Genomic DNA, 27792 nt, shown 5'->3' with positions numbered 1-27792 from the left:
GGTTTTGAGTTCCCTGATTGCAAGACAAAAATACTCCAATACGAATACTACTTCAGTCTTGAAAGAGAGAGCCAGTTATTCTTTCCAAAGCATGTTTAGTTCTTGGACATCTTTTTTTTTAATGGTTTTATAAAGAAGATATTAAAGCTGATAAAGGGGTTTGTTTGGGACTTGTTGTGCAGTGGTTACTTCACTTGTGACAAGCGTTACACAAAGCCTTAACATTTCTCTTTAGAAACATGAAGGTTTTTTTCTACGATCCATAAACTCAACCTAAATTCAATTCATGGAAGCTTTTCTAAAAATTGCTGTTCTAAACACCTGATACAGTAGATCTTTAGGTGAATGACAGGTCTCCACTCACCACTGGGCATCTCTTTCTGTTCGGCAGGAGATGTAGCGCTGGACTTGAGCTTGGTTAACGCCGTACATGGACAGCCAAACCATTGCACCGCCGACAGACAGGCTCCAGAAGGTATAGCGCTGCCGTGGGTCAACGCCAAAACTGGTGGAAAATATTATCGAACAAGTCAGTGACGCTCCACTCTTCACAGCCTCTTTCTATTATGACACCTGGAGCCGATTGTAACTAACTGAATACCCTTCAGCTCACCCCTCCCTTTCCAAGACTGTGGTAGCAAGCAGCCGAGTGCAACACTGTGGTAACACTGTGTGTTTCAGGACTTGTTCAGAGGCCACCCTTACCATAACGCTACTTTAAGAGCAACATAATTCAGGCAGCAGCTGGAGTTACCGCAGTTTTACAACCGGCATAGAGAACTACGTTGGCCTTAAGGTTACATAAAAAGGCCTTTTCTAGCGCCAATGTTTGATTTGTCCGTTCTGAACTACTGTAGACATGGCGATGCAACTTGGCGGACTCCTTGGAAGAGGAACGTTCGCTCACTATGTAAATATGAATGGCTCATTCTAAGCTAAACGAAAACACGATTCTTAGTTTCGGGTAATTATTTACTAATGAAAACATAAACATTACATTACATTTATGTTTATAGATCCCCCTAAATACTACACACTGACCCATACCTGTCAACCATCCCGTTTTTCCCGGGATTATCCCGTATTTTTCCTTCTATCCCGTTTTCCTCCCATTTAAATATTTTCCCGTAATTATCCCGTATTTTTAACCTTAAAAAAAAAAAGCCTAATTAAAAAAAGTGTAAAGTGGCCTCCAATAGAGCAGGTGGCAGTATTATGTTTAACATTAGCTGAAAAACGTTATCCGCAAGTAAACACACAGAGAAGAAGAAAACAGGAACAATAACACAGAAGAAGACGAAACATATGGATGAGAGTCACAGTGAACGGGAGATAGATGGAGACGCAGTTGTATCTGCCAAAAAAGTTAAAACTTTATGCAAGTAACTAGACAAATGGGAGGAGGCCTTCCCTTATTTAATAAAAAGCAGAGTCGGGAAAACTGTGTCATTCAGATGTTAGCTTTGCACAAGGCGGAATAAGCGATGTTCGCCAGCATGAAGAATCGTCCAAGTACAAGCACGTCAAGAGGCACAAAAACATTCACTGTCAATGACTTCATGTGTGACAAGAACTGTGTCGGAGGCAGACCAAGTGATCAGAGCTGAGGGAAAGATGTCGATGCTTTGCGCCAAAAATAATGTTGCCTTCAGCTTCGGCGATGATTTCAGTCGCAGTGTAGCGGACATGTTTCCCGACTCTGACATCACAAGGAAGTCCTCGTCGGGGGAAACGAAAGCCACACAACTCATCCATCATAAAATACATTGATGATATTAACTAATAAATAAAATACATAAATTGTATAAACATGTCTGTACAAGTAATACATACTTTACATACATGTATTTCCTGAATGTATAGAGCCTACCCGTCCCTTATGTGTTTACATTTACATTACATGGGTAGGGGCTGGGGGGCTGAGAGCTATTAAAATATGGGCGGAGTCTGCCAAAACATTTCCCTTATTCTGAAATTCCAATGTTGACAGGTATGCACTGGCCCTTAAGTACAGTTTAACCAAAACAAATCCTAACTCCAGGTCCACTCAAGGCAGCTTTTCCAAAGCTTTTGCCAGCATCTCATGGAGACACAACTTGTCTTGGAATAGAGACCGGGGTAATAAGTTCTCCACATAGCCTAATACAAAGACCTGATGTTTTTGTATGGGACTTCAGTCCTGTGACGACAACTGAGAAAACTCTGTCCACCAAGGAAGACTGTGAAATGTGGTTGAAAGCTAAAGAAAACCTGGTAAGTGGACCTTGAGTGAAGATTGCTTTTGTCAAACTTTTGTTTCCCAGGTCAAGAAACAGAAACTGGACGGAAGAACTTGAGAGTGAACAATACCTGTAGTTACAAGTAGTATTTTTTTTCAGCCTGAAATAATCTTAAATTGATGCATCCTTATGAAAAGGTACATGACACTACTGCGAAGAAGGACTATGGCCCAATCATGGGACAATGATAAGATCCTATGGTGTGAGCATCTTTATGTGCTCACACAGTAGTCTAATGTGGGGTTATACAGATATGTGTGTGAGTTGGTATGGAAAGGAAGTGAAAAAAACAGTGTTTTTACTCATCAAAATTAATGCGTGATCCATTTTTGGCGATCTCCAGCACCACTGCAGGACCACCAACAAGAACTGTGCCGTGGATGAAAATGGCCACAAAGCCGGCCAACATGACAACAATCTGGAACACATCAGTCCAGATCACAGCTTTCATGCCCCCCTGTTAAAGACAGATGATGGAAGACACAGACAGGAAAACACACCACAACACCTGAGACATTTACAAAAAACAAATTAAGGGAAAGACTCTTTTAAAATTATGGCACTCCTGCCAATGTACATTTCTGAATGTGTATTTAAGTGTATTGACATGAATGAAATGAAAATGAAAGTGCCGCATGCACATTTAAGGAAGTTACTTCTCCAAACAAAAAACACAAAAGAGGAGGTAAGAGTAAATACTCCATAAACCTAGGTTGACCCAGCAGAGTCAATAAATGAGAAAGGTTAATGGAGATTAAATATTAGAAAGTAAATATAGCATGCCTGAGAGCCTTACATAATTTTGTTTAATTATATAATTACATTTCGAACTCTCACCTGGCGCCTGAATTATGTGTTTCACTTTACATAAATAAAGACATAAATTGACAAAAAATTCACCAGAATGCAGGAAATTAAGTGTTTGATGCTCAAAGTTTTCTTGGGGAGAACCCCCATCCCCCTGCTTAATATGTCTCTGCACCAATATTGACAAGAAATCTACGCTTTTGGTCTCGACAGAAACCAAACGTGTCTGTTTAAGAGCAACTCCTCAAAAATATTTTCTTACCAGTGTTGTGTACAGGGTGCAAATGATCCCAGTAGAAAACAGAGACACCCACATATTGAGTCCAGTAGCTGAAATAACAAAAACCACAACACAGTGTTAATGTGTTAATATTAATATATCCTTTTTATTTACATTCATTTCACTACACTGATGCTGAATGATTTTTATAACATGTTTCAAAATGTGTGATGTTGAAAGTCCCTACAGTTTGGCAAGTTTAAACTTTGCGCTCCCTGCAGCAGTTCTTTAAAAACGATTATTTACTTATTTGATTATCCAACATGCTCATGATTCAGATGAAGCTGTAAAGAAGTTACACTTCTGTGTGGTTGTTTGCTGAGCAGTTACTGTATGAACATAACTGCCAGCTAATTACAGTTACAAAGAAGGGTGTGATGTTTTGTGTGTGCACACATCACATCAACTCAATTAACATGTATTGGCATCATAATATACTTAATGTAGCAAAGTAAAATACACATAACCCAGAATGGCCCATTTAAAAATAATATCTGTTACATCCCTGGATTATAAATAGTGATGCATTATGTGTCATGTGTCGCGATTGTTGCAGCTGGGAGGTGGAGCTAATTTGAACTAGTTCATATACTGCTAAGTAGTTTAATCCATAAAAATACATTACAATGTATTAGTTGACACATTTTGCATTAGTAATCTGACTGTAAAGTGTAATTAAAACTGTCAAAATATATGTATGGGAGTGAATAGCATAATATTTGCCTCCAAAATGTAGTGGATCTGTTACCAAAGGTTTACATTTTCAGGTCTTAGTGGTAGGTGTAATTTAGGTGTAAAAATGCAGGAAATCTCTAACTAGACATATACTCATACATGTGATAAAATTATGAATTCATGGAAAAAGTCATGTCTTATTTATGAGTGATGGACCAAATATCAAAGCATTGTGGGAATTATAACCAAAGTGCCAAATTATTGAAAGATCCTATTAATGCAAACAATAAAGGGCATCAAGTGATTTCTCTTACCTTGGTTGAGGATCAAGGCAGGTGCATAGATGACAATCCCTGTGTAAAGCAGCTGGACCAAGAGAAAAACAAGGAAATCAGCAAACACAGGGACACAAGTTTAACGGTTTAGCTAAGGCAAATGAAATAACTTGCGTGTCTGAGACAAAGCAAATATTTGCTCTGAAAATGTCAGAATCAGAATCAGAAATCTTTTATTAGTCCCACAACGGGGACATTTACCTTGTTATAGCAAAAGAACAAGAAAGTAAAGTGGTGAGTACACAATAATTAAATAGAATAAAATAGAGTAAAAGTAGTATAAGTACAAAGTCGTTGATAAAAAGTTGCAAAGGTGAATATTGCACATGGCAGTGATAATTGCACAACAGTGGTGGAATGCATGTGATATCCTCTTTATCATTTATATCAGAAAACACAGTGATGTCTGTCTTACCGTCGCCACCAGAAACTGGAAACTCCCCAACAGCTGCATCCCTCTGCCGAATCTCATCTTCAGATACTTTGACAGGCAGACGGCTGGAGTTATAACACAACACAGTATCTTCCCTCATCCTTCCTCACCTTTTATATTCCTCCCACACATCAGACCCACAGGTGCGTTTCAACATTGTGACATAGAAATCCTGTCCCTCTTTCTACACTATGATTGGTTAGAAATACTTGTTCTTACTTTGTTTACTTTTGTTTTTGTTTACTTTATGTTTTTTAATGCTAATTATTTTGTGCTCAGTTTGTTTTAACTCTCAAATAAAACCCTTCTCTCTTATATAATTCTCCTGAAAAGTCAGAAGTGTATATTGTTTGGTCCAAAAACATATAACCACTTACACCAAAAACGAATATATTATATCTAAACAAATACAGATTCAAATCTTTAGATCTTTGCAAATAGGTCACATGAAATTGAGATACATCTTTTTCATCTTTCCACATTATGTTGCTGTGCAATTCATTACAATAACTGTTGTAATAACTGAAACCTGATTGGTGCTGGTGATGCCCAGTCGAAAGAAAACTGGCAGGAAGAGGTAAGCTGTCAACAGGGAGTTGATACTTTGTCCGACGCACATGTAGAGGAATTTAAAGCCATAGCGAGAAGCCTCGGCAGGAACACCCAGAACCTGGACTGCTGACATAAAACTGGCACAGAGCGACAGCCCAACAGGCACTGCCGGCATGCTCCGACCCCCCGTGAAGAAGTCATCAGTCGTGGCCTCCCCTGGCCTCTTCTTCAGTGCTTGGAAGAGTCCGATGCCCATAGAGACCAACAACATGGCAGTAAAGACTGCATAGTCAGCCACAACAAAGCCTTTTGACTGCTCTTCCATTATTTTACTTTGATGCCCTCTGCCTTATAGTTTGGTGAATCCAGATGTTTGGTTGAACTGTCAGAGTCAATTAGAGTCAATTAGTGACCATCCAACGAGACACAAGGCAAGTCCTTTATTCTTGGTGATAACTGTAGGATTTCTAACTGTAGAGTACAGTAGATAGTTTCTACCACATGACAGGTAGTAAAAAGCAAAAATTGGGTATCACTGGATGTAACAATATTTTATATTTCTTGAGATTTGGGTGCATGATATTGGATTTTTGCCGATATTCTCCAACTGATTTTGGCCAATTGCCGATATAAGCATATTTTTCCCATTTTTGCAGAGAACATCAAGTCTCTCCTGTAGTGGAATTTCTTATTGTGCCTACTCTTATTTAGTATGTTTAACAGACTGTTGATCAAACTCAATAACATATTACCTGAATTAATTAATAAAAAAATAGAAGCCCATTATTACAGTATTTACATTACATTTAGCAGAGCGACTTACAGTGAACTATCTACAGGGACAGTCCCTCCGGAGCAACTCAAGGTTACAGTAAGTGCCTTGCTCCGGGGCTCAATGATGGCAATTGGTTGTGCAAACTATGCAAACAAAACACATTGTGCCTAAGAGCATAAAATATAAGTAGCCTCAGTCTTTTTAAATCCAATGAACAAGGCTGAAAGTCAGATAGGAATATATAGGTCAGTCTCAAGTATGCGAGATAGATTTTTATTTTAAAACACACTGCAGTCATACTTGTTGCAGTCGCTTAGTCAACATCCAATATTGTATTTTAAAGCCTTCTTTACCATAGTAACCTTAGTAACCTTAGTGTGAATTAATGTTGAATTTAACTGGGGTAAAGAAATGTCTTTATTGTGTAAGTATGCTCCCACCACAATATATTTTCAGTTAAGTAAAGTGACTTTTACAATGCACATTATTGTAACTAAACTATAATATTTGAATAACCTCTATAAATGTGTCAGATTCAGAGATGATTGGACTAAAGTAGCTAAAATGCACTCAGTTGCACATCAGTTTACAGTTACAGAGTGGCAGTAAATAAGTCAGTCTGTTGTGGCATCACTCTGATGCCATGACAGTAAATAAGTAATACAGTCTGTTGTGACATCACTGGAAGTTAAGCTACCTGCTACAGATACATCTGCTTAAAATCTGATCCAAATCAGAACGTTTAATTAAAATTGAAAAAGACTCACCACTGGTGCGGCATACAGTCCTTCCACTCTGTGAAAGAGGTATGTGCAGACAGTTTTTTTCACTCCTCAGCAGCTGCTTCGCCTCCAAACCACCCCCCCCAAAAAAAGAACGGTCACTCAGGTGTGTGACAAGGTCAGGCAAGTTGCGCAGTTGGATGTTTATGGTGCGTGACTAAAAGGAAAATCAACAAGTGGCTCATGTTGAGCAGTGTAGGAACCTGCTGGAGAATTAAAGTAACCTAATTTGTGCAGCACATAATCCCTGTGTGTGCACGCGCATTTGTATTCATAACATGTTTGCTTTTTTGTGTGTGATTAAAGAAGTTGAATGGATTGAAAAGGGGGATGGGGAAGATTATGAAATACCATGGAATTCACTAGTACCCCGTATTGTATTATTCTGCGCATTAATATGCCATTAAATGTATCAACAATAAAATAATAATAAACAAAAATAAAATAAATGTAGGCATTAATTATTTGATAAAATGTGACATAAATTGATATTTCTGTTTTGATTTGCTTCTTTGTTTGCCTTCGTATTAATTATCCTATTGAATTACTCTTCTATATTTCTCTTAATTTTTTTAATTAACTTTTACAAGTATTTATTTGTTTTTGCAGTTATTTTTAAATGTATTTATAAATTAATACATTTATTTATTTCTGCATTATTTTCCCATTGCATTTCTCCCCCTATTTATGTCCCCAAACTTATTTATTTCTGTATTTCTTTCCATATACATTTATTTTACATTTCTTTATGCATTTCTGCTACATTACGCAAATGAGGGGGCTGTCAGAAACATGAATACATATGCCAACATTTAATGGCATATTCATTTATTTATCAAGTCGTTTATTTATCTATCTTAGATCTGGCAGGTTCTATTTTCTATAGTTTCTCCATAGTGATTGTTCTCAAGAAAAGCACTCGAGATGCCAGCAACATGAATACTTTCGGCCAATTTCCATTTGGTATATTTTTGGTCAAAATTTTGTGGACTCCACTTGTATATTTGATACATTTTAATCTGGCTTCTGTGCCAAGTGGAATTATATCAGAATATATTTGGAAACCATACAAATACCTGTTCTGGAATTGATTGATCTCAATGCTGCATTCGATGCAGTCAGTCATGATCTCTTTATAGAAAGGTTGGAAATATGGGTTGTTTTCTCTGGCACAGTTCTACATTGTTTAGGTCTAATCCAACAGGTCATGACTACTTTGTTTCTTTTGGGAAGTTCTGTTCAGAAAGATGACATTTGTGCCCCATGGTTTAGTTTCAAATTTACAATTTGTCATTTTATGGGGGGTTATGTAATGAGTATAGGCAAGGAGCAGTAAATTCCGTCCTCCAAGCAAAGAAATAGTATGTCACATAACCCATTGTAAAAAGGCAAAAACTGGGTATTGCTGTGTCATTGTCCACACCTGTCATGACATGAAATAATTTACAGAACAAGCAGTTATAATCATAATACATTTTATTTGTACAGCAGTGCCAGGGATGGAATTCAAAAACAAAAACACATTTAAAATAAAACATTAGGCATAAAATCATGTAAGATTGCAGATACATACAGAGATACTAAACAAAAACAGTGGTAGCCTACAACAATTCTAATAGATGTCATTAAAAGCATGTTTAAAATGGTGTTTTAAGAAGTTTCTTGAAACTAAGGAGACTTGGTGCATTTTAAAGCTTATCAGGCAACGCTGACGAACACTGTTGAAGAAGGCTCTGTCGCTCACAGTTTTCAGATTAGATTGGGGTTGGTGGAGAATGGTTAGTCTATCAGAGTGAAGTGGATGGAAATGTGTGTAGGTCTGAATGAGATCACAGTGATGTTGCAATGTTGCTGTTACTGTATGTTTATTGTACAATTATAAAACTGTGATCCAGTTAATTCACAATCCATGAGCATGAAAGCAACAATATAATCTTAAATCGTGAAATCTTAAAAGTTCCAACAGACTTTGTCAACTACTTCGTTATAAGAAAATTAAGTTTTAACCCTTGTTACCTCCACCTGCAACCAGTTGTTGGCAAGAGTGAACCATCTCCTAAAGAAACCCACACTCGACCCTTCAGAAGTGAACAACTGTCTCTTCCATTTATTTCTAAAATACTTGAGCGTACGGTCTTCAATCAACTCTTGTCTAACCTTCACAAGAACAACTTTCTTGATCCGCAGGCCATTCAACTGAGACTGCCCTCCTCACTGTCACTGAGGAACTTCACGCTGCTAGAGCAGCCTCCCTCTCCTCTGCTGTCATCCTTCTGGACCTTTCTGCTGCATTTGACACAGTGATCCTCCTTTACACCCTCCAAGAACTGGAAGTCTCAGGCTCTGCTCTTTCCCTGCTCTCTCTGTCGGACCCCTGTCAACTCACCAATGGGGTTCCTCAGGACTCCGTCCTGGGGGCCCTCCTCTTTTTTCTTTGCACCAATTCACAATGCACAGATAAACCGATGACACTGAACTGATTCTGTCTTTACCCTGATCTGAGCTGGCCTACTGGGTTGTGAATGGATCAGGCCCTTCCTACATCCAGACCATGGTCAAACCATACACCCCAGCTCGCACTGCTCTACATCAGCTAATCGGCTCGCTACTCCCTTACTGCGAGTGGGACCCATATACCCCTCAAATAAAAGCAGCCTGTTTGCTATCCTGGCTCCAAAATGGTGGAACAAGCTCCCCATTGATATCAGGATATCAACAATGATATCAGCACTTAAAATGATTTCACCTATTTGAAGCTAATATAGCCTACTTCCAAGATTCTTACTGTTCGGGGATTGTTTGCACTTTGGACAAAAGCGTCAGCTTAATGTAATGTAATTTATTGTAATTTGTTACAAACATTCATGTTGCCCTCAGGATGAATTGTAATATATTTGGTGATCCCTTCATTTTTACTCTGGTTTATTACTAAATAACACAACTAATGACATTCCTATTAGCCATAGCTGTATGTTGTGTTTAGTGCTAGTTAGCAACTGTTAGCATGCTAACATGCTACATTATACCTGCTAAGCATAAGCTTGTTAGCATTTGATTCATCGCTATGGCTAGGTACAGCCTCACAGAGGGCTGTAGTCTGTTTTAAAATGTTCAAACTAGAAAGTGTGACAGCTTGCATTGGTGACATATTTTGCCTTACAAACAATCATTATTTTTCCAAAATATATCTAAATGTGTTGCTTCCATGTTGCCTCATTCTAATCAAAAAACCTTAATCTCTGCCGGAAGATGAGTCATTAGCCAAAGTTTAGCTAACTACTCTTTGAATCAAACTGATCATACAGATAGACAACGGAGAAGTGGCGTAGACTGCAGGAGCAGTTTGAAAGGTTTATTAAAATGTTGGGTTTAATGTCTGATAATCAAAAGAAAAGGTGTGGGTCATTCAAATATGTTTACCAAAACTATAACTTAATGTGTACCTTGAAAATATAGACAGAAACATCTTCAGAAGGATAAGTAAGATATAAGATAAAAAATAAATAGTGTAAAATTGATCCGAAGAAACTTTAAGGAGTAATTAAAGGAACATGCAATAAAAACATTAAAATGCGTGCAGTTTAGATCAGATGGTTCTCTAAGAGCTACAACAGGAAACTGCCAAAACCCTCACAGCCTGAAGAGGGAAACCGCAGTTGTCAGCTGGTTCTCTTTTCCTGTAATACAGGTCAATGTCTTTACTTTTTCTAAATTCACGTTTACTGAAAGTCTTCCCCTATGAAAGTAGTCCTTGAATCATCACATATCAACAATGGTAACAATTTTGACCTCCACTGTTCAAAGGAGTATTTAATTGTATCTAAAAGAGCCTTATTGTTTTTATTACCCTTGTTTTATTAAGATTCACCACCTGGGCATAAAGGTGTGTGTGTTTTTCAACAGTTCAGTCGTTAAACAGTTTAACAGAGATGACAAAAAACTGTTGTTGCATCTGCTTGTCTAAATCAGGAAATCCTATTGAACTTCCTGTCACAGCATAAGCGCAGATGTCAAAAAAGAGAGACCTGGTGAACAGGAACAGTGATCGAGATGAGGAATTTTGCTGTACAAATGTAAAAGGTAACAGTAACTAATACCTTAACATCATTTTAACTCTAACATCTGTAAGTGTAAAGCTGGTTTGCTGTGTGAAGAAAGGTCAGAGTTTCATTTATGATAGAAAGGACCCACAATACAATGTTGAGAATGCGCTTCGATGTTTTAGCTCCTTCAGCAGCTCCTATTTAAATGTTGTTTATGTTAAAGATCATTTGCGAAGTAATCAGATCTGTATTGTTATCAAAGTTAACAACGTTTATTAAAACCATGTATGGAAAAGTGAAACTCTACTATGTATTATCACATACTGTGCTCTTTCATTCAGGCACAGCAGAACATGGTGAGCAGTTTTGTCTGATATAACGGGAATCCCCATAAATGTACATTTGACATTTAAAAATACATGAGTCATGGTGGATATTCACCACACATGTGATAACACATAAACTTTAGTATGCACATTTCTATATTGTAACAACATGCCTTTCAAACACTGTGTACATTATACATCCAATAGCAGTAACAGTGTGAGCTTGAGCCTTAGATTTGTAATCAGGTTTTTATGGCTTGCTTGTAAAGTTTTGAGTGAGGAACATTACTCTGAATCACTTGTCCTTATCTCAATAACTGCCGAAGTGCCCGTCAACAACAAAAGGTTTATGAATTTGATCAGTTCAGCAAAACCTTTGTTGCTAAATGGTGATTCAATTAATCCCTCAATGAAAGTTTTACAAAGTTGTAAAATGCTAATATCATACTAACCCTTTATATTTCAAAAGAAGTTCCAATGAATGTGTACATTTGGCAGTGGTGGAATGTAACCATATACATTTACTTAAGTACTATGCTTCAGTAAAATGTTTAGATACTTGTACTTTACTTGAGTATTTCCAATGTATGCTACGTTATACTTCTACACTACTACATTTCAAAGAGAAAATATTGTTTTGCAACTGCATGTGCTTAACAGCTATAGTTACTAGTTACTCTTCAGATTACGATTTTGTAGTTGAAACATCAGTTTATAAAATATGCATCGTTACACTTGAGTGGTACTTTTACTTAAGTAAAATATCACTATACTTGTTTCATCACTTACATTTGGAAAGATAAGACACGAACATCTGATTTTGCATTGAGCTACTCTATTGTATGTTTGTTTTTTCAAATGTAATAAATAAACAAACAAACATTGTAGACCAAAACTCTTTAATAAGTTATATATGAATAAAAATGTAAATGTAAATGTGATCTAGTTGTGGAATTGTAATGTAACTATAGCATATTTCAAATCATTCTGATGGCATAGATTTACTATTTTATAGCATTACATTACATTACAGTTCATTTAGCTGACGCTTTTGTCCAAAGCGACGTACAAAAAGTGCAAACAATCATGGAGCTACAACTCCGAACAGCAAGAATCTTGTAAGTACAATAGCTTCAAATAGGTACAATCGTATAAGTGAACACTGTCTTCAAATAGCCAGTTTGAAGTGCTACATAAGTGCAACATACTGAAACAAATTCAACTATTAGCTATAAATAAGCCAAACCAATATAAGTGCAACATACAAAGTAAAGTTATTTAGTTTTCTTCATTCGCTGAGGTGCAGTCGAAACAGGTGAGTTTTCTTGAAGTGAACTCGCTGGGGTGTATGGTTCGACCATGGCCTGGATGTAGGAAGGGGCTGATCCATTCAAAGCACGGTAGGCCAGCACCAGAGTCTTGAAGCAGATTCGGGCCGCCACTGGTAGCCAGTGAAGGGAAGCGAACGTCTTACTAAGAGTAAATTGTGATAGAAAGTATATATTTTCTACTATATTTAATTTGAAGACAAATGAAAGTGAGAAAAATCACATTAAAGCAGGAAAGCCAGATACAGTAGAGTAAAATAGTTATATAAATAAGAGCTGCAAACCTCATACAGCGTGTTTATAAGAGAAAATAGTTTGTTGTGACGCAGACGAGGAAAATACAAACAGGTCCACAGAGCACTTGCATCCTCCCTCTTGTTTTGATTTCAGTTGTATAGCTTTATTACTTCCTGTCAGCAGAGATGATTCAAATTTAACAATCTACTAGGCACAAATGTGTTTATTTCCATGACCGTTTAAATGATTTTATGAATAATAAGCTATGAATCAACTGACATTACCTCAAACATAGAGATTAAACATTACCCAACAACTTTATTTGCATATGAAATCACTAAATTGATATCACCCTAATCTAGGGTCACCCTAAAGTAGGGTGATAATGACAAGTCTGTTGATTTGGTCCTCAGAAGTACCCATGGATCTCAGTGAGGAGGAGTCGGCCCCTTTGGTGATCAGAGAGCGGGGAGGCAGTGAGAGGTCCAGTTCTAGCACTAGTACCAGTTTACAAGTACACCTCTACTTCTTCCCAGCCACAAAGAACGCAACAACAATACACATTTCATCTGGCCAAATCTCTGCGGAAAATGTCTGCATCCAAGCAGGCAAAGAATGTGGTAAGATTCCACTGGCAAACCATGGGTCTGCTAATAGCTAATACCAAAGTTTGTGTAGTACATTAAGCTGTGTCATATTATGAATTTTCTGCTATAATATTTAGCTTTTCTCTTGTTCAATTTATTCTTACACATGTGCAAAATACTAATTCCTGGCAGAGTCCTGATACATGTGCTCTTTTCCTCCAGGAATCTTACCAGTGTACCAAAGTCTTTTTGGTTTGGCATCTGCCGATCTCTCATTTTGGTATTCTCCATCGCACATGTTCAACACAGAAGAAAACTTACAAGTCCACTTTAGACTCAGGTAGGTGAAAAGAAACTGAATAATCATACATTCACTCATTTAGTCCAGGAAAGTTAAAGTACATTACATTATGCTAAAATCATTTATGGAATGAGATTTATCTCAGATTATTTTTATTATATTATATATATTTATTATATTATATTATTAATAAAATTAAGAATTGTGTTATTAAATGACTCAAACCTGCACACACAAAGTGACAAAAAGTTAATATGGACATTTTAAGGAGTTAACTGGTTTGTTTTAATGTCATGCGTTGCTGAATAATACATTTACTTTTGGTACGCAGGTTCTTCTTTGGAAACTGGTTTGGGCAAGGACCAAGAACATCGTACCGCTACAGTCTGACCAGAGACAGAATCAGTCACGTCCTTGACTACAGTGTCATTGATTATCTCTTTAGTCAGGTAAAGTATAAAACATTTAAAACATGTTATCTATTGACTCACTGAGATATATAAATTCATGGTATATTTTATTTTAATATATTGGAATGCATATTTATATCAGTATTTGTGATTTTCTTTGGAAATATTAAATGCAATGATAGCGTTAAGGGAGAAAGTACAAACAACATACTTGTTTCATTATCTCAAAATGTGTATGGTGCTTCAAAGATTTTTTTGTTTTGAATATGGAAGTTTCAAACAGTAAAATGCCGGAAATAGTTGCATTCATTGACCATATAATGAAGACTGCCCTGTCCATTTCTTTTGGGACATAGTTGCGAAGTGACTTCATTGCTAGTGAGGCAGGAGTGTGCCCACCTTTGAGTGCCCAAGAGGAATGCCTCGGCCTTGCGGTGCTGGACTTGTGGAGAATGGCTAAAGAGCGGCATCAGAGTGTAAGAGAGCTCTGCAAGACTGTCAGGTATTTACATCAGGATTTTGTATCATTTTTCCTCACCAGTTAAAACTTTGTAGGACTACATGTTTCGACGATAATGATTTGTTATATTTGTTGAAGTTTACAACCATTACAACAAGTGTTTTTCTCTTCCTCTTCCAGCTACAAATCATGCCTTCCTAAGTTACATCGCCACGACATCCAGAGACGAAACCGCCTCGATCGTTATCGAATCCGAAACACCCTCAAGCGCTTCTTAAAGAAGCTTGGTAACTGCTCCATAGATGAGTGCAGCTTGAAGCTCAAGTACCTGATTGAACTGGCAGGCATCGAACCCTCTCTGGGAAGCGAAACCTTCCAAGTGAATCCTTCGTCCTCGCATTCAAAGTCAGCTTTCTGTCTTGTGCGGGTCACAGGGGAAACTGGAATTGAAACCAGTTGTCATCCTGAGGGTGCCATGGTAAGAACAAATTCAATTTAAGATTATTTGGGAAGGAGGCATAGTGATTAGGTCTGCTTTCATAGGATGACCTGCGGGCTACCCCGGTTCGACATGAATCTGCCTGGCCTTGCGTCATTCTACTTTGCTTTGTTATCTCATTATATGAAAAGTACTGTACCATATAGTTTTTTTATGACACCTGTTGCACCTGGGAAAAACTGCTTTAAACTGACAAACCAAAGTTTTTGCATGTTTTTGTTTAACTTGTAAACTGCACCGCACTGTTTTATGATTTAGTGTCCCCATTCAAAATGTAACCATACATGATCCAGTGGTCATACTCTCCACCTCAGAGTTAAGAGTTTTTGAATAATCAATTCTCTTCATCTCTTTTTAGGAGTGGCAAACCTTCTGTGATTTCAAAGATATCATCGACATCAGTATAAAGAGGGTATGTTATGAGCAGCTTCCCCAAGACAGCAGGATGGTGACAATAACTCGTAAAGATGACAGATGCTTGGTAAGGGACATATTTTACTTTAAACAATTCCCCAATCATTATCTTCCGTTTTGTTATTTATTTCAGATTTTACTGTTTTGATTTGATGCAAAAGATAAGTCTCTTTATTCTTGATTTGCACAACAGGAAGCCAATTTCCAGAGTATCAAGGAAGCATTTTCATTTGTGTCTCTTGTGGATGGTTACTTCAGACTGACCACAGACTCTAACCACTACTTCTGTCAAGACATTGCTCCTCCAAGTATTCTGGAGGGGATCAAAAACCATTGTCACGGCCCAATCACGTGAGTCATTTGGATAAATACTAAAGCCAAAACCCCCATTCACACGCACCTGTTTTAGATATTTTCTTCATATCTTGTTTTATCAGATCCGAGTTTGCAGTCAACAAGTTGAAAAAGTCAGGATTTAAAGGCAGTACATTTCTTCTCCGGCAGAGTCCCAAGAACTATGAGAACTTCTTCCTCACTGTCTGTGTTCAGGTACAGGTTCCTGTTGAAGCAGCATAATAGACACAGGAAAAGACTGATTTAGAATTTATTCTGAAGAATAATTAATTAGGTTTTTATGTACTTCATGGACCTGATGACCAAAAATAATATGTTCTGATGCCCTTTAATTATTAATTATGTGACAAGCTTAGCAGAATTACAATAATATATGAATGAATTTAAAATGCTTATGAGTGCTAGCCCCATTTCTGGAAATCACAGGTCTTGGTCTGTTGTATAAAAGTGAATCTCTATGCAGATGATGTACTTATTTTACAGAAAGAAACTTTTTTAAGGAAGCTTCTGCATACTTAAATGTGTTTTTGTACTTTTCAACGTTTTCTGAAAATCTACACAGGAATAACCCCTTCAGTGAAGATTTCATGTAACATTTATATTTTTGCAGACTTCCCTTGGACTTGACTATAAAGACTGTCTCATTATTAAGAATGAGCACTACAGTCTTCCTGGTGTCCAGAAACCATTTTCCAGCTTGAGAGAGCTCACCAGCTATTACCAACACAACAAGCTGCTACTGGCTGAAGTACCTGTCATGTTGGCTCGCTGCTGTCCACCCCGACCAAAAGGTGTGTTTCCCAAGCTATGGATCTGATGATACTACCAAATAAAAACATTATATGTATTAGTAAATCTATAGCTTTGTTAAGACGTATTAGCCTTTGTTTTCTCTTTTTTCTTTTTATTCTGATCATATGCTTTGGTGAATACTGTCTTCAAAATTGATCATATTCTATACTGCAGTAATACATATTTATATGTATTGCATCTCTTCGGTAACAATTGTTACAATACAGCATACGCTCTTTATTATTTTCTAAATTTACAGTTATCAGTCAGGGCGACTTAAGGTCAAAGTCTTTGTGGCAGTGGGGTATGGTTACGTCGCCGGCTTCTGGGGGAGAGATAGGAGTGTCTCAGCTGGAGATCAGACGGCTGAACAGAACCAGGTTATCACAATATCTTATTCATATTGTGTGACTGATTACCTGATTCTGTCCAGCTGTCTGATCTCCAGCTGAGACACTCCCATCTCTCCTGTCGTGGAATTCTGCCGATACAAACTAAACCAAAGGGTGGTGAGAAGTAAACCTGTTATACTAAAATAAAGATACTTGGTTAAAGAAGTGAGCTCTTTATTCCTGCAGGAATGGAACAACAAAAATAGAGTGTCAAGCAGTCTGCAGTGAAGTTCAACAAACAGAGAATACAATTAGACTATATACTGTAGTCACCAACTGGGTGATAATGTTTACAGACAATCGGCTGTACAACTACGCACATCTAGCTGATACAAGAGATAGAAGCTGGCACTTCTAGAGATACAAGAATGTCAAGGGGACATGACCAGAGTGTACTCTGCTCTCAATCGCTGTAAGTAGGACAAACATAAGATGAGCATATGAAGAATAGGACAGAATAAGACAAGATAAAAAATTACCATTACACCCAGTAGCCGGCGCCTTAACCACAGTCTCATGTACCGAACTAAAACAAAGTCCAAATCTACCCAAATTAAGAACATTTTGATAACATGTTTTTGAGTATCCATTTATATTTTTGTGCACGTGAATCCTGGTTACAGCCACATGCTGTATCAATGTTTTGAGAAATCCTAGTATATGCTACCCATGTTATTTCCAAACACATCAGCGTACCGTTGCAATTGGTTTATAATTTACGATATACAGTATGTAAATTAACTCATTATTGCTCTCTAATAATTATGTATCAACTAAACACCTCAATTACTTTCTTGAAGTGAGATACGTACCTTCATATGTCCAACCATAAACATAAACATTATAAAAATGTACATGTTTTCTGCTCTACCTACAGAGCTTACAAATCTGATCATCATGCGCAACAGCAGCTCTGTAGAAGCTCAAGGGTCTCCAACACCTGAAAGGAACAAATTCAGTCATATCCAGTTCCACATGATCAAATGTCAAGACCTGAAATGGGTGAGTGTGTAGGCATGACTCCAACAGAAACAGGCCTGCTACTATTGAGCTACTAATATGAATATGAATACTAGTCTTCTTCCATTTCTTTGGTATCAACATTACTTTTACTATTCTCTAATACACTATTACCACTATTGCTCCAATTAATCCTTCCACCTTTACTACTATTATGCAACAAATGCTACTACTGCCACTACTATCTAATTAAACTAATATGAAAGGTACTTCATGTTATCTATGATGGAGTAAACTTTGATGTAGTTTCTGTATGGGGGTGGTGATGGCCCAGTGGTCTAGTGGTAAGGATTCCAAACACCAGAAGGTTGTGAGTTGTTGTGCCCCTGAGGAAGGTACTTAACCCTGAGTTGCTCCAGGGGGACTGCCCCTGTTCACTGTAAGTTGCTATGGATAAAAGTGTCTGCTAAATTTCATGAATTGTAATGCAATGTAATGTCTTTATTCTGTTAGGATGAAAGCCTCGGACAGGGATCTTTCACTCGAAATTTCAAAGGTTATAAAACAGACATTCGTGATGGGGAGAAACATGTGACAGATGTTTTCCTGAAAGAGCTTGACGTAGTTCATAAACACTACTGGGAGGTGGGTTTCTTCAGATTAAAATACACTTACATTTTAAATATTTATGTGAATTATTCATAGATATAACACATTCATTTTGAGATCATACACATGCTGTTTTTTCCTTCTCTCAGTCATTCTTTGAAGCTGCCAGCTTGATGAGCCAGATTTCACACAAACATCTCCTTCTTGTATATGGTGTTAGTGTTCATGGAGTCAAAAGTAAGTTCAAACTAGAAAACATCTTGCTTTTGGATCACACAAGCTGTGACGCCAAGTCTCCACATTCTGACATGATGACACACACACACACACACACACACACACACACACACACACACACACACACACACACACACACACACTCACAGACTGCTGGTAACCAAATTGCAGGTTCTTCCAAACCATCCCCTAATTTGATACAGTAGTAGGATGTTTTATTTCCTATCAGCTTCATCAAGCTAATGTGCTTTATGTTTTCTCGATGTGTTAATGTTCTGTGAATAATGTACAGGTATAGGTATAAAGGCAGATTGAAATCAGATAATATTTAGTTCACTATGGCTTGCAATGCATTCACAGGCTCTGTTCCTCTGATCTGCAAATAACAAAATGAATCAAACAAAGGAATGAACTAGAGACCATCCTATGATGGGATCACATCAGGCGCAATACTAAATTGGGCCAGGGGCAGAAAGTGGTGGGCCAATGGCCCCTTCTTCACTTCCTACCCCCCTACTTCTGGCCTCCTTATTCGGACTACGGCCATTTTCAAACTTGGCTTTCATTTTGATCCCATGTCTGCGGGTGAGCATTTCTGACCTTGTGTTTAGTTTGAAGTACAGCTGTAGAAACAGACCTCGCTGTGCCTTACAGACATCATGGTGCAGGAGTTTGTCGAGTACGGGGCCCTCGACCTGTACTTGAAGAGAGGGAGATCTGTGTCAGTGAGCTGGAAACTTGACGTAGCCAAACAGCTCGCGTCTGCCCTCAACTTTCTGGTAAGATAAACTTTCTGATGTAGAGCATTGCTACTAGATCTTACAAAAGTAATGGCAAACAAAAAGTTAAACTTTGTCAAAGTTGACCAACTCAGACTTTAATGAGTCAATATCACTTGCAGGAGGAAAAGAACATTGTTCATGGAAATATCTGCGGCAAAAATCTGCTGCTGGCCAGAGAAGGTGACCCGTCGCAGGGCAGCTCTCCTTTCATTAAGCTGAGCGACCCGGGCATCAGTGTGACCATCTTGGGAAAAGATGGTAAATGTTCTCTCATACCCCTGTCACCATGTTTGACACCATCAGGTCCATTGACAGTACATATACTGTGTATAATAGCAGGAGAGAAAAGTAGATGTAACTGATGAATGGCATTGTACTTATAGATTAATTCAGTAACTAGATAATAATAATAATAATAATAATAATAATAATAATAATAATAATAATAATAATAATAATAATAATAATAATAATAATAATAATAATTATAAAAAGTGAATGGACTGAAAGTGTCATAAATTAAGTTGCTCACTGTTTACTGTAATCACATATACATAAAGTATATACATTTAAAATAATACCTTTTAACATAAACAACATTACATTTGTATCACCCAAGTGTGTGCATTATTTGTCTGTGTGTAAATATGCGTTTCTGTGTGTGTTTGTTTAGTGATCCTAGACAGGATCCCCTGGGTGGCCCCTGAGGTGCTGGAGGCCCCGGACAACCTGACTCTCGAGTGCGATAAGTGGAGCTTTGGTGCCACTGTGTGGGAAATCTTCAACAATGGGAACACTCCACTGCAAGGCTGGGACTTGGATAAGGTACTTATTTCCTGATAAGTTAAACTAACTGGCAGGGTAACAGGTTGTCAAAGTAGTATCCACTAAACAACCTGGTTTTGAGTCTTCAAGTACTAGTTCAGGAAAAAGAAAAATGTATTAAAGGTGTTAAGTGCTTATGTGATCAAACCTGTGGGGAAGATCTTAACTGCAAACTTGCAGTTTACTATCTAGGAAAACATACATACATGAATGATGTGATCTACTGACATTTTCTGTAGAAGCGGCAGTTTTATGAGAGATACCAGCAGCTGCCGCCCTCCCAATGGACAGAGCTAGCTGATCTGGTCAGTCAGTGTATGGATTACAAGGCAGCTTTCAGACCCTCCTGTCGAGGGATCATCCGTCAACTCAACAGTCTGATCACTTCAGGTAATCACGTGTATCACTACTCAGCTGATAATCAATATGACCAGTACAAACCACATATCTTATCAAAGGTCAAGTTTCAGTGTATTTTAGGTTAATAAAAACACTTTTTTTATTAACCCAGATGAAACTTCTCTGATCAGTTTCCCTTGAAAGAGATCAGATCCCAGCCCATCACATGCAAAAATTAATTATAATCTTGATTGTCTCTCTCAAAATGGGTGGTGGTTTTGGAATCAGGCTATTTGTTTACATGAGGAAACCAAGAGTAATTACTGATATGTTTTGTGTTTCATGGCAGACTATGTGATACTACACGCCACTGAGCCCGTCACAGAGAGCCCTGTGTGGAGAGCCCTCAGCCTTGCTCAACACGAGCAGATATTGTTTGAGGAGAGACACCTACGCTACATCTCCCCTCTGGGGAAAGTAAGTCTGCAGCGCCAGAACAACCCTAGGACCAAAATATTGATAATACAGATTGCCTTTGGGACAATCAGTGCACTTTAATGATCATAATGTTATGTTTTGAGAAGATCTGATGAGTGTTGTCCAAGGAATAGTGCTTGGTCATTGTCTGTATGCCCATGATGTATGGACAATTTAAATTACACAGCATTTCTTTTCAATTTACATGAACCCCTACATTTTCAATAGGAGTTCACTAGTGGTGTCCAAGACATTGTGTTTGAAGGACAAATACATGAATAACCAGACCAGAGCAAATATTGTGGCGGTGACAGGACAGCAGATTAACTAAAGTCACACATAATGTGAAAAAAGTATTTTATGATACGCTGTTTTATTGCAAAACAAACCTCCTTTTTTTGCCTTCAAAATGCCTTACAGAATCTAATCTACCATGTGTCCCACACTGGCACATATATGGTGAGGTTTATTAAAATATTTTTGGATGTGACCAACAACTGACTAAGTCAAAACTTTTCCAGGGAAACTTTGGCAGCGTTGAACTTTGTCGCTATGACCCGCTGGGCGATAACACCGGTGAGCTGGTCGCTGTGAAGAAGCTGCAGCCCAGCAAGCAGTCGACCCTGGATGACTTCAAGAAGGAGGTCAACACCCTCAGTGTTTTAGACTTTGAGTACATTGTCAAATACAAAGGAATCTGTTACAGCACGGGTAATAAAAACACTTACTGCAAACATAGCACACTATGTTCTAAAATATGGTAATCAACTTCAGTAAAATAACATAATTGTTAGACTGCTTATTTAAAATGTCTAATTTAAAATTAATATCTTCTGTTTGAAAAAAGGGTCTACTTTTCTCACTTTAAAAATAATAATAACCATAACCATAAAATAACCATATTCCTCACACAGTTTGGTTTACTAGTTGGGAATGACTAAGTGTCATAAAAACTAAAAGAGTTGGGAACTTATTGTTTTCTTTCTTTATACTTTTAAAGTAAAGTTGCTCTCTGCATGATCCTGGATTACATTTTAAATCACAGTCTTTAGCTGACACCATTGTCCAGAGTGACTTGTGGCTGTTACAAGGAATGAGATACGATTGGAAGTGTCTGTATTCTGGGTTTGGAAGGTGTCCTCTGCTGAATGACTTCAATGTTTAATGTTTGCCTGTTCACAGGTCGCCTCAGTATGAGTTTAGTGATGGAATACCTGCCCTACGGCAGTCTCATTGGCTACTTGGAGAGTAACAGACATAACGTCAACACCAGGCACATGTTGCTTTTTGCTTCTCAGATCTGTAAGGTAAGAGTCAGATATATGAGCTCAAACAGATGTCATCACAAACGTTTACAATGCTGCGTTTGAATGGAATGTGATTTAATGATTGGTTGACAAAATCCTGCAACTTTTCCATTGATCATTCAAGTACTGTGACTTTGGGTCATTTCCTAAACATGTATACACTTTGGATATGTGAAAATGTGGATATCTTGTGGCTCCATAAATCAACTTCATTTTCACTACCTGTAAGATATTACCAAAGGTTGATTGCACAGCATAAAACAAAAGGGACAGGGACAAGGTTTATTTAATTTTCTTCTGTTTTGCTGTTTTTCATTTTCGCCAGGGGATGGAGTACCTGCAGAACAAGCGCTATGTGCACAGAGACCTCGCAGCCAGAAATATCCTAGTGGCCAGTGAGTCGCTGGTGAAAATCGCTGATTTTGGGCTGACCAAGGTTATTCCTTTTGACAAGGAGTATTACCGAGTATCGCAGCCTGGAGAGAGCCCCATTTTCTGGTAGCTTTCCTCATGTTTGAAAACTCAAATCCTCTTTAATCCAAATCGTTAAAGCAGAAATGTGTAACTTTCCGGTTTGTCGACACTTATCCTCAGCAATGACAGCAAAATTGTTGTGGAGGGTAGTGTGGAAGCCTGCTGTTTGTTTGAATCAGACACCGTTTTCAGTTTTTGCACTAAGCTAAGCTAACCGGCTCCTTGCTGTAGCCTTATATGGAAGTTCCTGGAGGTACATCTGACCATACACTGCTCATCTAATGCAGGTACGCTCCAGAGTCCATCAATGAGTCCAGATTCTCCCACAAGTCAGATGTCTGGAGTTATGGAGTAGTTCTTCACGAGCTATTCTGCTACTGCGACACCAACTCCAACCCAAAAAGAGTAAGAAGGTTTCTAAGCGATATGCATGGACAATATTTCAACATTTTTCTCCATTTTTAAACTGTTCCTTAATGTTACTGTTTTAGCTTTGCATGCAGGAGATTGGACACAATGTGCAGAGTCCATCCATTTTAATGCATCTGGCAAATATTCTAAAGAATAACTGGAGGTTGCCGGCTCCTCCAAACTGCCCAGCCAAGGTATGTTCACTCTATATGGTTCAATAGTAGAAATGCAGTAGTCTTTTAGGAAAACTATCATATTGATGATAATTACCCTGACCTAGGCACTGCAACTGTCATACTATACCACGCAAATATCAACAGTTCTTAGCTCTGTCGACTATTACATTTTTGTCATTTATAACACCAGGTGTACAGTTTGATGAAGCAGTGCTGGGCGTACGACTTCGAGGAGCGGCCATGTTTTTCCGAACTGGGAATCCAAATTGAGACCATCATGCAGGACGAGAGAGAGAACAGTGTCCACTATACTGCAGATTAACCTCGGACAGTGAACTCACCGCAAAGCTGACACTCCACCAATCACACAAATCAGCAACATATAACTTTTACACAAGTCAAGGAATCATTTTCCAAGGCCGTAGTATCTATTAATACCACATTTCAGATTTGGATAAAACATTTGATGCCACATAAAATACATTCTAGCTGGTAGGAAAAGTGTACCAATAAAGTATCTCTATAATAAAAAGGGTTATATAGATCTACGCTTTTTGAGGGGATGTGCAGTTCAATAGTGCTGAAGCCCAGATGGGAAGCCAGACACATGCCCATGTAAACATCGTCAATTGGATGAATGGTTACGGACTGGGACATATTGTATATAACCAAAGCTGTATAGCCAGATAAGAGGAAGCCCCCACCACCACTAATAAGTGGTAATAAGAAAAGGCACATATATTCAATCATCATTCATTTGTATAGAGGAACTTAAAATGAATAACTGATTCGCAAGAGTTTAACTGTTTCTGTGAGTACAGCCTACATTTATGTAAAAACTTTTAATCATTGATCATTGAAGGCTTTACCAATTTAAACTTATTACACATTTATCAGCAGCATTGCGATTATTATTATTATTATTATTATTATTATTATTATTATTATTATTATTATTATTATTATATGTTTAAATTACATTTTCTAGAGATATTTGAACAGTGAAAAAGTTACATTTAGTAGTTATATAAAATAATTAATGCTTTATAAGTATAAAGTTGTACATTTCCCCGTCGTAGGACTAATAATAAAGGATTTCTGAAACCTTAATTGTGTTAAGCTCCAATGTGATTTGAAGCATCCGCTGGTGCTGTTATCAAAAATGAATCCGATCTTGTATTTCCCATGACACATGGAGCTGCAGTGGGCTACTGGAGCGTGTTCACCTGCTTCTTACTAAGGTTATTGCTGGTATGAAGGTTTTTTTTTCTGCTGCCACTCCCATAAATTCATCAATAACTATTCTACAATAACGAATACGAATAACAAAACTGTATTTTAATGTTTTGTGGCTTTTTTTTATGTGAGGTTATGTAATTTTCATTCTTCTGCTACTATTGTAAAATGTATCTTATTATACTAAAATAGACAAGTATCTTAACTGTATATTAAATATATATACCATGTCAGCAGACGTGTGTAGAGTGTTGGACAGCATATAAACAGCAGGATGGGTCAAAACCATTTCTCCCCAGTCTCCCTAATTTTTACTCCTGTTTCATTCACACAAAGTATTCTTAAGAAAAGGAAAGAAATAGACCAACATCAACATACAGTATATCTCAAAAGTGAGTACACCCTTTAGATTTTTGCAAATATTCTGTTATATCCTTTCAGGGGATAACATTATCCTACTGAAACTTTGATATAACTTAAAGTAGTCAGTGTGCTGCTTGAATAACAGTATAGATTTATTGTCCTTTGAAAATTACTCAGTACACAGCTGTTAATGTCTAAACAGCTGGCAACAAAAGTGAGTACACCCCATAGTGAACATGTCCTAATTGTGCCCAATGATGTTGTTTTCCCGCCCTGGTGTCATGTGACTCGTTAGTGTTACAAGGATTCAGGTGTAAATGATAAGCAGGGCTGTTAAATTTGGTGTTTTGGGCACAATTCTCTCTGAATGCTGGACAACATGGCACCTCATGGCAAGGAACTCTCTGAGCGGCTGAAAAAAAGGATTATTGCGCTTCACAAAGATGGCCTTGGCTATAAGAAGATTGCCAACACCATGAAAATGAGTTGCAGCACAGTGGCTAAGATCATACAGCGGTTTTCCAGGACAGGTTCCACTCGGAACAGGCCTCGCCAGGGTCGACCAAAGAAGTTGAGTCCACGTGCTCAGCGTCATATCCAGAGGTTGGTTTCCAAAAATAGACGTGCGAGTGCTTCCAGCATTGCTGCAGAGGTTGCAGAAGTGGGATGTCAGCCTGTCAGTGCCCAGACCATACGCCGCACACTGCATCAAATCGGTTTGTATGGCCGTCGCCCCAGACAGAAGCCCCTTCTGAAACCAATGCATAAGAAAGCCCGCAAACAGTTTGCTGAAGACAATGAATCCAAGAACATGAGTTACTGGAACCATGTCCTGTGGTCTGATGAGACCAAAATAAACCTGTTTGGGTCAGATGGTGTCCGGCGTGTGTGGCGGCACCCTGGTGAGAAGTACCAAGACAAATGTGTTTTGCCTACAGTCAAGCATGGTGGTGGCAGCATCATGGTCTGGGGCTGCATGAGTGCTGCCGGCACTGGGGAGCTGCATTTCATTGAGGGACACATGAATTCCAATATATACTGTGACATCCTGCAGCAGAGCATGATCCCCTCTCTTCGGAAACTGGGCCGTAGGGCAGTTTTCCAACATGATAATGACCCTAAACACACCTCCAAGATGACAACGGCCTTGCTGAAGAAGCTGAAGGTTAAGGTGATGGACTGGCCAAGTATGTCTCCAGACCTAAACCCAATTGAGCACATGTGGGGCATCCTCAAGAGGAAGGTGGAGGAGTGCAAGGTGTCCAACATCCGTGCGCTCCGTGATGTCGTCGTGGAGGAGTGGAAGAAGATTCCAGAAGCAACCTGTGCAGCTCTGGTGAATTCCATGCCCAGGAGGGTTAAAGCAGTGCTAGATAACAATGGTGGTCACACAAAATATTGACACTTTGGGCACAATTTAGACATGTTCACTATGGGGTGTACTCACTTTTGTTGCCAGCTGTTTAGACATTAACAGCTGTGTACTGAGTAATTTTCAAAGGACAATAAATCTATACTGTTATTCAAGCAGCACACTGACTACTTTAAGTTATATCAAAGTTTCAGTAGGATAATGTTATCCCCTGAAAGGATATAACAGAATATTTGCAAAAATCTAAAGGGTGTACTCACTTTTGAGATATACTGTAATAAAAAATGAAAACTAAATACAAAAACAAATATTTCACAGATCTTTCACCCATTATAAAGGAAACCTTTTGTGAAGGCTACAGTTTTTTCCCAATTGACTGGTGGAATATGTTATACTACATTTTAAATAAATTATTTAAATTTGACCATATGGGCTTCGTGTGGTAAATTTCCAACATAACATTTTTTTGAAATTCAGAGTAGATTAGTTTACCAGGAGCCTGCAGCTGAAAGACAACACACCTCAGTTTACCGGGAGCCTGCAGAGCTGCATTTCCCAAGACACCACCGTCACTGCCCGAGTCGGAGATGACGGAGAAACGACAAAACTGGAAAACTGGCTTCCCTGAAGTCACCATGTGACAATATTTGACCTCCCCTGTGAGTTATGTAAACAACAAACATGTTGTCGACAGAAAAACTACATATCAGGATCTGGTGGCTTTTTGTAAAATACCCTTCTGCCATCCAGTGGCTCTTTTTGTTTTTGTGAAGCTTACAGTTCCCAGTTTCCCAATTGACTGGTGAAATAAGTTATTGCTATTACATTTTAAATAGATAGATATTTAATATTTAATATTTGATATTTAATGTTCAAACTGATAAACTTTATGTTACAATTTGAAATGTGGACTCATCAGACCACAGCACACTTTTACACTTTGCGTCAGTCCATCTCAGATGAGCTCGGGCCCACAGAAGCTGGCGGCGTTTCTGGGTGTTGTTGATATATGGCTTTCGAGTTTTAACTTGCACTTGTAGATGTAGAGACGAACTGTGTTAACTGACAATGGTTTTCCGAAGTGTTCCTGAGCCCACGTGGTAATATCCTTTACAGAATGATGTCGGTTTTTAATGCAGGGATCGAAGGTCACAGGCATTCAA

General features: G+C 38.2%; 2 protein-coding genes and 1 long non-coding RNA gene across 5 annotated transcripts in view; 1 reads left to right on the top strand and 2 right to left on the bottom strand.

Moving 5' to 3' along the window:
* The window catches only part of slc5a5 (solute carrier family 5 member 5), a 16596-nt gene extending 9469 nt beyond the window's left edge, over positions 1 to 7127 (bottom strand). The window contains exons 1-7 of one of the 2 annotated variants that reach the window (XM_029430559.1): positions 6904 to 7127; positions 5339 to 5743; positions 4792 to 4857; positions 4356 to 4407; positions 3349 to 3416; positions 2582 to 2736; positions 365 to 505 (exon numbers count right to left, since the gene is read on the bottom strand). In XM_029430559.1, coding sequence (XP_029286419.1) covers positions 365 to 505; positions 2582 to 2736; positions 3349 to 3416; positions 4356 to 4407; positions 4792 to 4857; positions 5339 to 5686 — 830 coding nt within the window. In that variant the 5' untranslated portion in view covers positions 5687 to 5743; positions 6904 to 7127. Of the gene's footprint in view, positions 1 to 364; positions 506 to 2581; positions 2737 to 3348; positions 3417 to 4355; positions 4408 to 4791; positions 4875 to 5338; positions 5744 to 6903 lie in introns of both variants that reach the window. The other variant, XM_029430560.1, reaches the window with a different exon arrangement.
* A 3759-nt stretch (positions 7128 to 10886) lies between these two features.
* jak3 (Janus kinase 3 (a protein tyrosine kinase, leukocyte)) lies at positions 10887 to 24768 on the top strand. Its single transcript, XM_029430051.1, has 24 exons — positions 10887 to 10998; positions 13266 to 13472; positions 13662 to 13779; positions 14072 to 14189; positions 14507 to 14652; positions 14791 to 15088; positions 15468 to 15590; positions 15717 to 15874; positions 15961 to 16072; positions 16488 to 16668; positions 17939 to 18063; positions 18535 to 18666; positions 18780 to 18867; positions 19522 to 19646; positions 19769 to 19907; positions 20323 to 20474; positions 20714 to 20864; positions 21163 to 21290; positions 21812 to 22001; positions 22473 to 22597; positions 22923 to 23095; positions 23359 to 23476; positions 23563 to 23676; positions 23849 to 24768. The coding sequence occupies exons 1-24, from the start codon at positions 10926 to 10928 to the stop codon at positions 23978 to 23980; spliced, it is 3426 nt and encodes a 1141-aa protein (XP_029285911.1). The 5' UTR covers positions 10887 to 10925; the 3' UTR covers positions 23981 to 24768.
* On the bottom strand, positions 14585 to 27249 carry LOC115007264 (uncharacterized). 2 transcript variants are annotated; one of them, XR_003832163.1, is made up of 6 exons: positions 27151 to 27249; positions 19468 to 19562; positions 17874 to 18001; positions 16630 to 16699; positions 15924 to 16082; positions 14585 to 15074 (listed from the first exon to the last, which is right to left on the bottom strand). It is a non-coding gene; the product is annotated as an uncharacterized LOC115007264 (long non-coding RNA). The 2 variants fall into 2 exon arrangements; XR_003832164.1 differs by having other exon boundaries at positions 14950 to 15050.
* Between the last annotated feature and the right edge of the window lie 543 nt (positions 27250 to 27792).

The sequence above is a fragment of the Cottoperca gobio genome, chromosome 4 (genome assembly GCF_900634415.1).
Source record: "Cottoperca gobio chromosome 4, fCotGob3.1, whole genome shotgun sequence".
NCBI lineage: Eukaryota > Metazoa > Chordata > Actinopteri > Perciformes > Bovichtidae > Cottoperca > Cottoperca gobio.
Note: the sequence above shows the minus strand (reverse complement) of the source record. Positions and strands in the feature narration are given on the sequence as shown.

What these genes read in the sequence shown, in the direction of transcription:
- jak3 (XM_029430051.1), top strand. Translation starts at nt 10,926, where the DNA reads ATGTCAAAAAAGAGAGACCTGGTGAACAGGAACAGTGATCGAGATGAG. An exon ending in CATTGTCACGGCCCAATCAC is followed by an intron (nt 15,875 to 15,960) that starts GTGAGTCATTTG and finishes TTGTTTTATCAG; the next exon opens with ATCCGAGTTTGCAGTCAACA. An exon ending in GACCATCTTGGGAAAAGATG is followed by an intron (nt 19,908 to 20,322) that starts GTAAATGTTCTC and finishes GTGTTTGTTTAG; the next exon opens with TGATCCTAGACAGGATCCCC.